At 42.7% G+C, this 12,211-nt stretch overlaps 1 protein-coding gene across 3 annotated transcripts in view; it reads right to left on the bottom strand.

The window, feature by feature from the left end:
* MTHFD1L (methylenetetrahydrofolate dehydrogenase (NADP+ dependent) 1 like) overlaps nucleotides 1–12,211 on the bottom strand; it is a 184,183-nt gene that overhangs the window by 137,811 nt on the left and 34,161 nt on the right. For all 3 annotated transcript variants that reach the window (XM_060616894.3, XM_078447464.2, XM_078447463.2), the window contains exons 9-11: nucleotides 8,873–8,964; nucleotides 7,001–7,098; nucleotides 4,219–4,392 (exon numbers count right to left, since the gene is read on the bottom strand). In XM_060616894.3, coding sequence (XP_060472877.1) covers nucleotides 4,219–4,392; nucleotides 7,001–7,098; nucleotides 8,873–8,964 — 364 coding nt within the window. The remainder of the gene's footprint in view (nucleotides 1–4,218; nucleotides 4,393–7,000; nucleotides 7,099–8,872; nucleotides 8,965–12,211) is intronic.

The following is a 12,211-nucleotide window of genomic DNA, read 5'->3' as shown; positions in this document are numbered from 1 at the left end:
TGTGAATGATTTTAATTGTTCTTTAATGTGAAACTCGGTCTGTTCACAGACCAATTTGGGCTTCTTTTTTAACTGCTCTTTCTGCCTGAGCAATTTAGAGAAGTTCTCAAAACTTCTGCGCAGAAATCGGGACAGGGCCAACGGAGACATATCTTGCACACACATTCAATGCCCTACAGCTGCACTCCAAGGCAAGTTCTCAAACAAATTCCTTTTCATTAGTGTAACTGGGAAAATATGTAAAACTCAAGAGCCCCTAAGATTCTTTTGGCGTATTTCCCCGAACGATTCCCAATACTTTTCATTTTGTCAGGCAAAGCAAATAAAGTGATGTGTAGGTGTAAATACCATGAGATGTGTAGCTGATGAAATACAGATGATTCTGACGGAGTAAGAAATCCTCAAGTTAGAAGAACAGCTTTTAAAATGAAGTAATCTGTTCTGCATTTGGGTTATTAACAGAAGATTTTCTTTTAATCCTGTTGTTTTATATTTTAATTCTAGCGTTGACACGCTTAAATCACATTTATACATAAATTCGAAAGTACAACAACAAATGTATTATTTAGGTTTCTTGAAAAACGACTTGGGTACCTGCATTCTTCTAAAGCACGGGAAAAGACTCATGTTACAGTATTCGGAAATAAAAGTAGGACACAAAATGGTATTTATAGCATGATCTCAATGTGTAAAAAGGATAGATACAGAGAGAAAATCCTGGAAGGAAATATAAAAAATTTTAACACCTCTCAGTAATGAGAGACTTCGTTTTCTCCTTTTTGTTTTTCATGATGTTAAATTTTTATATTGTAAGCCAGTATTATTTCCAGAATAGAGAAATCCTTCAGAAAAAGTAAATAACTCATTTATTGGAGAGGTCCTCTTTTAAGATTTTATTTTTAAGTAATTTCTATACCCACGGGGGCTTAAATTCACAACCCCAAGGCCAAGAGTTGCAGGCTCTACTGACTGAGCCAGCCAGGTACCTGGGAGGGGTCCTTTATATTTCTAAAGATATAGCAATAAACAGCATGTTTGATAATCGTCACTTTCCATTAACTGACGTGACCAAAAGCAAAACTAGGGAGGCGACTGTATTTCAAATGAACTTTTCATTTTACATTGTAAGTAAAATGATTGCCTGGTATTTTACAACCGGTCTCAAAGATCCAGCTATTAAAAGGTGCGAAAACAGAAGCAGTTTACACACTTAAAAAATATGCCATCTGCTGTGTGGGTGGGGGGACACAGTGTGGTATACAGATTTTCCAAAAACCTTCAGGCTTTCCTTATGGATGCAGGTATGTCTCAAAATCCTACCCTCACAGCATTTCCGCCCCCTCAGTGGAGTTGAAAGGAACACAATTTAGTTTTTGTTGATTCACAGATTGTTGTTTTGTAAGGAACATAGAGCCACTGTTTCAGGAAAAGAGCTGTTTATCTCTTGGGGTTAAATCTGTACTTGAGAATTCAGGTTTAATTTCACTTCTATCTACACTATGACAACCTGGCTCAATCTGCCTCTTCAGCTCAGATGCACGTACAAATGCTGGCAAAGAGACAGCGTCGGGACAAGAACCAATGTTCTACGTGCCTGGACCAATGCACAGCTTTAACCCTAGGGAGCGGCGCTAACCAGCACTCTCTAGCATGTGGCTGGAGGCGGGCCTAGACCCTGTGACTTCAAGAAGGCAATCTGATAACAATACCATGAGGGCTTTTGTTTTAGAAGTTCAATTCTGTGCTCCCAGCAAAGGGCGGAGCCGCGTGTAGACTGGTGTTTTTATTTCTAGAATCGCCAAGCCCCCAAGAGAGTAAATCGCAGCCACTCCATATGACAAATTACGGCTTGATTCTTCCTTGATAAACTGAGAGCCCATCCTCCTCACTTTTCCTTAAATCCTCCCACCTGAAGCAAGGAGAGAAAACTATCAAACCCACCTACCAAGATCACTTAGAGACTAGAAAGAGGGAAGCAAATTTATGGATAAAATACGAAATCTGCTTTTGAAGCTCTGAATGCCCAAGAGTTGATTTATATCTGTAAATAAACTTGCATCTAGCACATTCCAGAAGAGCAACACTGACCCCATGTGTGCTCCAAACCCTGGGACCCAAGAACTCCCAAACAGCCCCCCCAAGTCAGCTGAAAGGTCCCCCTTTTACGGATCTGGCCCAGAGCGCGTAGGTGAGGCCAACCTTTCCTCTCAGCACGGAGCACCCGTGCAGCCCCGTTACAGAGGCATCAGAGGTGGGGTCCTAGGTTGGGAAGGACCCTGGCAGGATTGGGAGTCCGATGGTAGTGAACCTGGAAGCCTGTGGGAGGTTCAAGCCCCAGGCAAATGAGATGCTGCAGCCACTGAGTGACTCTGACAGCCCTAGATGGAGACAAGCGATTACAAAGGAGCTGGAGAGGGAGGAGAGAGAAGGGCGGAGGGAAAGAAATATGAAGAAATGATTTGACCACTAAAGAGGTGACATTATGGATGACTGTAGTTTAATCTTTACTTGTAGGTTTATAATTTTTTAATATATTTTGAGAGAGAGAGAGCGCACACGTGCGCACATGAGTGGGCAGGGAAGGGGCAGAGAGAGAGAGAGGGAGAGAGAGAATCGCAAGCAGTATCTGCACTGTTGGTGCAGAGCCTGATACGGGGCCTGAACCTACAAACCGTGAGATCACGACCCGAGCCAAAGTCAAGAGTCGGGCACTTAACCGACTGAGCCGCCCAGGTGCCCCTCTTTATTTGCAGTTTTAAAATACTCAGTTTAAAGCCCCTAGGGATTTTTCCTAAGGAGAGCACCGGACAAATGCACAAATATGCATGCCCAAGGCTGTTCCTTTTAGCACTGTTCACAATGGCCAAAAATGGGAGGCAATGTAAGTGCCCATCAACAGAGAGCCGGTTAAATAAATTGTGGAACGTCTCTACGGCATTTTCAAATCATTTTTTGGCCTCGATTTACTTGAAGAATAAGAAACATGCTCAAGTGTCAGCCACCGAGCCACCCCGGGCTGCACAGTGTTGGGAAGATGCGTGAAATGGAATCCTCCCTCATCCCAGGCATTTTCACTGCCCCTCCCCCCCGTGGAATGTTCTGCACTCATGCAAAATGGTAATAGCTCTGTACCGTCCTGCATGGAGTGAGCTAGGCACGCAACATGTCGCTGACGAATCAGGCTGCTTACAGGACAGCACGTGTCAGCTGATGTCGTTTATGAGAGACTGTGGGACAAGATGGTCTCACATGTTAACAGCCCTTTCCTCTGGCTGATGGGATTTGGGATGCGATAGTTTCTTGTTTATACTTTTTGGTATTTTGGAAAAGTTTAACGAGCATGCGTGACTTGTAATAACCAGAAAAAGGAATAAGCTGCTTACGTTAATAATAAAATATGTAAAAATGAAGTTCACCAAGAGTGAAGGCCGGTTGTCGGAAATGTCTCTGCCTGTTAATAAACAGGTTTTTGTGCCTTAAGGCTTGGCCTATATATCATTAATAAGTCACTGCAATGAAATTTCAAGACAACAAAGGAATTTATATGGTCTCTTGATGTTCCCTCAGGTCACATTGAAAAAATATTTGAAATCCCTTGTTTTCTATCATTTTTCAGCTAGTGAGTGTATTTCTTTTTTTAAAAAGAGGGAAAATAAACACCCCTTTACATAAAACTATGCATTTGTCTTTTATAAAATGACCAACACAAATGAAAATGGCCCTATATTAATTTTGCAATGCAGGAAAAGAGAACTAATGAACTTGTAGAATACAAATACATAAATAGTAAGGATATTAACAAGAAAATAATAGCTTGCACAATTATCTGTACATTTTCCATTAAAATGTTATTTCTGAGTAGAACATAAAGACCCCTACGCAGTTCAAGATACTTCACCTTTAAATCTTATTTTGACTTTTATCATGAAAAACTACATGAAAAATCCAAGGATGATCAAAACACAATATGAGGAACAAAAAACAAAAGGCTGGATTAGAAACGCATTACACTTTCTATTTTGTGGAGCAGACTGAATTGTTTTGCACTGAAAATGAAAACTTACCTCATGTCAAATGAAGGAATGCCAAGTGAAATGGACAAAAATGTCAAGTTTGAGAAGAGGACGGATTTGAGGGGGTGTGATGACAGATACAAATAGGGAAGAGAGTTTTAGAAACATGCCGTCTTGGTAAAATAGATTTTAAAAGTAGCCTTACCCAGCTACTAAAACGTATTTTCCATCTGCTTGATCCTTTAACCTTTCCAGCAGGGACAAACGTACTTTGGCTTTGCTTCTGCCATAGATTTCAATTTCATCTGCAAGCAATCCTATCTCCTTGGCAAGGACATCCACGGCTTTTGGAGTCTGTGCTCTTGAAATCTCAAGATCACTGGGGGGGCGGGGAACACAGAAAAGGCGAGAGTCTCCTCAGGTTAGGTGGTCACCACTGGAGGGAAAACAGCCATACGCCACGCCAAGGATTCGATCAAAGCGATTGCCTTGTGGTCCTCTCTCCCAAGCGGCATTAAACACAACTGCTAATAGCTAATGTGCGTGAGAAAATGTACATTTCCTTGGAGAAGCAACTTTTCAAAACTCACGAAGATCCTAGAATTCTGCCCAGGTACAAAGATAACCCCTGTACTCTGGGAATAAAGAAGTGTGAATTACAGTAAGTCCAAAGGCTTCCTTTATGCACGAATCCTTTGTAGAGTGAAGTGCTTTCTGTGGACCATCATTGCGTTCATCACCCGTGAAGAGACGGGTTATTGCATAATGCTCTTGCTGGGCTCGCCCCACGTGTCTCTTGGCTATTCAAAAACGTGGAAATGCTATTTTGTTTTATCTGGGTCCATACTTTCTCTCTCTTTTTCTTACTGCAAGTCCAAAATTGTATTTCAAAGTATTTTATTAATTGCATAACCGTCAGTAAAAGGACCTGGTGCTTGAAACTCAACTTCAGACACAGGACATTTTAGGACCTCCGAGTGTCACTGGGCAAATAATTTACCCTATTCTACCAGCAGGATGAGAGCACGGCTGTTCACCTTACTGGAATGCTAGAAGATGAGCACGTGCTGGACTTCTCAGAGAGTCTTTTGGGGTTCCCGAGCTCAGCGATTTGTTTTAATGGGGGTTCGGGCCATCTGTCTGCCAGGCTGACCATCTGTTTGAGAGTCAGACGTGGCTGGCAAAAGACAGGCTTGGGAGACCATGCCTGAGACTCAGTGGGTCATAAGGGTTGACACTTAGAAGACAGCAGCGCCCTCACTCACCCTGGAGCTCTTCTTCTGGAGGCATAGCCGTGTCCCCTGGCAGGCAGCCCCTTGCTCTGACTTTTCTTTCCCTTGCTCCCGCTAACGATGGACTCTAAGCCCTCACGTTACTCTATATTCCCCTCCACGACCCCATGGAAGACTGACGTCGGTGCAAGAGGTAAACAGTAAACCCACGTCCAATCTAGACCTCTCTGAAGTGCACTACAGCAGCTCAGAGAGGGACAGGGGGCCTCCGCCCACATACACGCTGAGCTCTGTGCTTCCAGACAAGTGCCCCTGCCCCTGCATTTCCCTTTCCAGCCTCCCCCCAGCCCCCACTTCTTTTTGCCTTCCTGTCTACCCCTTTTTTTTCTTTTTCTCTCCTCCCCAAATCTCCGAAACTGAAGAGCCCGCTCTTGGAAAACCTCCAGTTGTCTCCTCGCTAGCTAAAGAACGACAGTGACATCGTTCTGATTTGAGGGTAATATACAAATTACGCAGCCTGCCTTTCTTTCCCCTTTAGAAGGGACCTTTAGAAGCCAAATTTGGTTCAGCGATTAAAACACTTCTTCCCCTGAGTGGAATTTATTTCGATTTATGCCAAGACTCTGGCACACATTTTGGCAGTCTACCTGAATTGTGTTTAGCTCTCTGCAACTAGAATGTATTCACTTACTCTTAAAAATTAGGGTCCTTTAACAACACAAGTAACTTCAAAAAATAAAATATTTCATGAAATAGATTGCACCGCTACAGGGGTGGCATTACAGAGAGTAACGTTCCCTGGAATTTATGTATCGACGAACATAGAAAGCGACTAGGAGGTTCAGTCTATTTCAGGGGTGAAAACACAGCCCGATGCGTATAAAAGAATCATCAGCGTTCAGCTGTGGTCCAAGGACACAGATCAAATCTACAAACCAAGTGGTCATCAAATGAAAACGGAGCCGACTCCCGAAGGTTCTATCTACTGACGTGTTGTTTTCCAGTGGCCCCGTGCACACCCTGGATGAAGAGGGTGGGGCCTGTTCACTGCGGCGGGAGCAGCGGGGGACCCGCGATGAGGCCGGGAAATGCACCTCCCTGGCTCTGCTATCTAATGAATTATTCCTGCGGTACAGTATGTATTTCTAAATTTATGCAGGGAATATATAGCTTACGCTTCATTAAACGCTACGCGGAAGGAAACATCCATCTGGAGTATCACACAATACCCTATCAGCTGGTAGATATCGCTGTGTGCTGAGGAAAGCTGAACTCGCTTCCCACATAGAATGGTGTTTCGTTTGGTTGGTCATTTACCCTCAGAGCAGATACCTACGTGGCCCTGAAGACCAAGCTGACAGATGAGCTGGGCATTCCTGACACTGAAAAGCATATTCCAAATATTGTGTTACCGTATCTGGTCAAATCTAAGGCACCAGTACGTAACAGACCACTAAGAAGAAAAAAGAATGCCATTTAAGACAGGACACATTACCCACACAGTAAGGGGCATCCTGACTTCAGACATGAAGAAATGTACATCCTAGAGTTGACAGAATACGGGAAACATGTTCATTATTATTATTTAATTTTTAGGACTTAAGCAACAGAAAAAACAGGGCAGCACTGTAATTAGAGAAAATTATCCACTGTCAAAGCCATAACAACACCTCGAGCCCCCAGCCCGGTGGAGAACTTTGGCTATCTGAGGCACTTTGGTGACCAGAGATCGGTACAACGAAATCCCACGAATACCTCGGGACGGGGGAGAGAGGCTGGAGTTTCAGGCAGTGAAGTCTCCACCTTGCGTGCTGCTGTTCCCGTAGCCATCTCCTTCCACTGCTGACCATGTTCTTCATGGGACAGAAAGGAAAGCATGTTATAAAAGTAAAGGCTGCCAGGCTACGACTCTAAACTATGAAACTACTGTTCAGGGGTGTCATGTCATAAGAAGGACCACAAAGTTGCACAATAACCCACGTGAATATCAGGAACAAGTTTATTCACACGTAGTTAGGGTTGCAGGTTTTTTCAAAAAAGCAAAAGGTGAGCTACGTGTACTTTTAAAATAGGTTAAGGGGTGCCTGGGCGGCTCAGTCGGTTAAGCATCCGACTTCGGCTCAGGTCATGATGTCATAGCTTGTGAGTTCGAGCCCCGCATCGGGCTCTGTGCTGACAGCTGGGAGCCTGGAGCCTGCTTCCGATTCTGTATCTCCCTCTCTCTCTGCCCCTCCCCCACTCATGCTTTCTCTTTCTCAAAAATAAGTGAAACATTAAAAAATTAAAAAAAAAAGAAAATAGGTTAAGTATTCACTAAAGACATCAAGTATTTGAATACATTAGAGAGTGGGTTCTCCACCTCAGTTAGAAAAGAAAAATGAGGGAAATAGGAGAATGCATGGCTGATCAGCTTGGATGCCCAGCTTCCAAAATCTGCAACACCATGTCAAGTATAATCCTTTCAGAGTTGACATAATCGAACAAGAACGCTGAATTGTTAAATGGTGATACACACAGAGAGACAGAGAAATAAAATCTAACTTAGGTCGAAAATCAACACATAATCCTTATAAGACAGTATTGTATCCCATTTGAAAGTAAAGTTTTATTTTTGGAGGGCGCCTGGGTGGCTCAGTCGGTTAAGCATCCAACTTCAGCTCAGGTCATGGTCTCAGGGTTTGTGGGTTCGAGCCCCGCACTGAGAGTGCAAAGCCTGCCTGGGAGTCTCTCTCTCTGTCTTTCTCTGCCCCTCCCCTACTCTCTCTCTCAAAATAAACTTTAAAAAATATTTTTCTTTTTTCTTTTTTAAAGGGAGGTTAGTTTATATTTTAGTGAGCTCTATTTTTAGTTTTTTAAATTTATTTTTAGTGAGTTCAAGCCCCAACTTGGGGCTTGAACTCAGGACCTGAAGATCACGAGTCACATGCTCTACCAACTGAGCTAGCTAGGAGCCTTCTAGAAAGAGGAAAGAAAAAGGGAAAAGTGGTGCTTGACTCTGATGGCGAGGTCATACCACCTCCTGCGGCTTCCTCCTTGCCTTCCCCTGTGGCTCACCCATCCTGGTGGATGTTAGCTGCCACCTCATGAGCTGCTCTCTTGAGAAGTCTGCCTGGTGAGGGACTGAGGCATCTTGCCAAGAAGCCAGTGAGAAATTAGATACCACACGCCAACAGCCACGCGAGTGAGCCATCTTGGAAGCAGAGCCTCCGGCCCCGGTCAAGCCTTCGGATGACCTCCTGATTTCCACTGCACAGGAGACCCTGAGCGAGAACCACGAGGCCCAGCCGCTCCCAAATCTGACCCACAAACCCTGGGAGTCAATAAACGTTTCTTGTTTCAAGCTGCTAAATTTGGGGGATAATGTATTCCACAGCAATAGATCACTAACAACAGACCCTGAGTTGAGTCTCCGTCCCACACGTGTCACGTCACCAGGGGCAAGTTTTTCCAAGCTTCCATTTCCTCATCCATCAAACGGGAATGACACTCTCTCACAGGATTATGGTAAGAATTAAATGTCATTATGTGTGCAAGGTGTTTAACGCTGTGTCTGCTCAACAGAAAACACTTGCAGGATGTTCACAACTGCTAATCAAAACTCCAAACCCACAGCCGTGCCAAACAAACCTGAATCCGCAGAGCCGCAGCAAGGAGACTCACATCATCCTCCGCAATGAGACCATTAAAATGAACCCCAAGAGAACCACATCCAAGCCTCCCTATAAAAAATTTTGAGGAGAAAAAAAAAAAGACATTCAGGATATTGTCGTTTACAACCAATTGCTTCTAGTAAAAAGCCAGCACGTTGAGCGCTATTCTCATATTCAACCCAGGAACTTATTACGATGTCTTGGCATAGCCCCAGGTAGGTCACCAGTCCCTGGCGCAGCCTGGGGGCCCTTGACTGGGCCACACAGAGTTAGGCTGGACGAAAATCTTGCTTCTGCCTCCAGCCAGCAACTGTGACGCTGGGCCTGGTAATTAATGTGGGTAGTCGCAACCCCACAGAACTCAGAATCGAATGTGAAAGGGTATGTCCAAGTGCCGGGCAGATAAGAAAAGCAATTTCCTTCAGGTATACGAGGTATAAAAAGGGGGACTAAAATAAATAGCATAATCGCAACCAAAGTGCTGTGTGAAAGATCAGGCTTCCTTTGAGAGCTTTAGGAATCCCTGTCGTGAAAGCGAAATATTTTCCACAGAAACTGAGAAAATGTATTTTCGGATATTAATTTTAGGGGTTACCTGGTTTCCAGAAGAGAGGGGTATTTGTACCAATTTTGCTTTCCCTTCTTTAGCCGGCACTTATAAAGGTTACGAGAAGTTAAGCACATATGTAAAATACTTCAGTCTGTATCCTCCCTTAGAGAAAAGAAACATTTCTAATAGCAACTTGGTTGAATTAAGAACCGATTTTCCTCTATTTTGGACCACTCTACTTTTCAATTATCCATTTTGCTGACAGTACTTTGCAAGAGCACAAAACACTTAAGACTAAGTGTTTTGTGATGATCTACAGTCAAATGTATTAAGGGTGTTGGAAAATCCCATCCCTGCGGTATTGTTTAGAGTTTAGTAACACTTCACAGTTTTATAAATTGTATTTAGGCAAAAGCCAAGAGTCTAGAGAATGAGATTTGTTGCTTTGTTTGAACCACTAGAGATCTGATCTAAAGATCCTGTCCAACCATTATGGAAAAGAAAGATATTTCCCGCATTTTTAGCTCTATCTTTAAATGACAAGGAAAAAAGAAAACAAAAAACAACCTACACTCCAGGAGCTGATATCAATTTATTAATGCAAATTCCCAGAACAGAATCACAAATAGCCACACAAGTGAGGAATATTTCACCTACGGTGTTACACAGTGAATAATTCTGCCCATAATCTTAGGCGCTGCCTTGCATAAAATAGAAGGTGGCTGAAATCAAAGAAGATTTTAAAGCACAACACAAGACGTGCCTACACATATATTTTAAACTTTGGGAGGGTTTACAGGAACCGATAGTTTTCTGTCTGAACAAAGTTACCTGAATTGCAATAATGCTTTTAGTATCATAACTGTTTTCTTTTCCTTCTACTAAATTCCACCCTGTAAAATTATGTTTCATGTTTCCTTTGTGGGAAAATGTAAAATGGTGACCTCAAGGTGACCGGATCAGAAGTTAGTGTCACTTTCTTCTGTGCACTCTTCTATATTTCACAAACTATCACCAACACTGTATTGCTCCTATAGTTCGAATCAATGTAATCTTAAAACTTAGTTAAACGTTCTGAATCCAGAGAGTTCGAAGCAATGAATATGGTAACTCAGTGAATCAGGAACACATTATCAACAAATTTTGTGGCTAAGGAGAACTGAGAAAAGAAATCATTACCTCATCCCTCTGCCTGTGTAGACGCAGGGCTCCACCCAGAGGCTGTCTACACTCCGCCTGCCAAGGCTGTCTGCACTCAGCCCGCGAATCCAGCGGGGGTCCCAAGGGTCCCGTCCCAAACCAAATGGGTCTTTTCACTTCCCACTAAATACTCCCCATAGCTCATGGTTCTTCCAAGGACAGGTCAATGAATCACATTAAAAGATGGCCTTTCATTTATAATTTTTTCTTGCTAACCAAACTTTCTACAACATGAAAATTTAAGGCTAATGTGTCATAATGCTTTCCCTGGAAATCAGAACAGAACTTTCCGTGACAGGAGCTGCCCTGAGACCACCCTGGGAATTCTGCCAGAATAAATGAAAATGGGAGGGACAAGGCAAATTCTTCCTTGGTCTCCGTGCCCTCTCTGCTATATGGAAACATTTCAGTTTTTCTGCAGTCTGGCCCACGGCACCCTTCTTATCACAAAAGCACTATATGAACCCATAGACTGAAATCTCAAATATTTTCTCATCCTCTGGGAAAACGAGTAACTCAAAAAAACTTCATGTGAAGTTTTGGAAATAGGAAAAGCTAAAGAAAATTACATATTAGTGCAGATAACACTTTCAAAATCTCTGGTGATAGTTTTAAGTTCAATATATTAATCATATTGGATAACAGTAAAATGCGATAAATGAGCTCTTAATATAATTTTTGTATCAATGTTCTCAAGAGACGAACTCACAGTTTACAACATCTGAATTCCAGGGGCGCCTGGGTGGCTCGGCCAGTGAAGTGTCCAAATCTCGATTTCAGCTCAGGTCATGATCTCACAGTGAGATTGTACCCCGTATCAAGCTTTGTGCTGAGCTTGGAGCCTGCTTAAGATCCTCTCTTTGCCCTCTGTCCCTTCCTGTTCTCGTGTGCATACGCGCTCGCTCGCTCTCTCTCTCTCTCTCTCTCTCTCAAAAAAAAAAAAAAAAAGCCCAAAACAAAAAACATCTGAATTCACTACCAAATAACAATGTTTTACTATTTTAACAGAATATATGAATCTTCAAAAAAAATGGAGTATTATTAAGATATGCATATCAAGGGGTGCCTGGGTGGCTCAGTCGGTTAAACATCCGACTTCCGCTCAGGTCATGATCTTGCGGTCTGTGAGTTCAAGCCCCGTGTCAGGCTCTTTGCTGACAGCTCAGAGCCTGGAGCCTGTTTCAGATTCTGTGTCTCCCTTTCTCTCTGACCCTCCCCCGTTCATGCTGTCTCTCCCTGTCTCAAAAATAAATAAACGTTAAAAAAAAAATTTAAAAAAAATGATACGCATATCAACTGATAGAAACAACCCTTTTGATATCACTGAAACCAAAGCAGGAAGGAATTAACAGAGAGTTGAATATTCTAATCAGCTTGAGACTTTTTCAAAAGTAAGAACATTAAATGTGTCATACTGAGAAGCAGTTAAAATTTGAAATGAAAACCTAGCAAAAACATATAGGTCCAAATCTTCCAGAATATCCCGGGAAAAAATTTAAGGGAAACCGGTAATAGATTATCATGGATTTTAGAATAATTGGAGTTCAAAATTCATAAGCGAATATC

Source organism: Panthera onca, chromosome B2, assembly GCF_046562875.1.
Source record: "Panthera onca isolate mPanOnc1 chromosome B2, mPanOnc1 haplotype 2, whole genome shotgun sequence".
In the NCBI taxonomy this organism is placed as follows: Eukaryota; Metazoa; Chordata; class Mammalia; order Carnivora; family Felidae; genus Panthera; species Panthera onca.
Note: the sequence above shows the minus strand (reverse complement) of the source record. Positions and strands in the feature narration are given on the sequence as shown.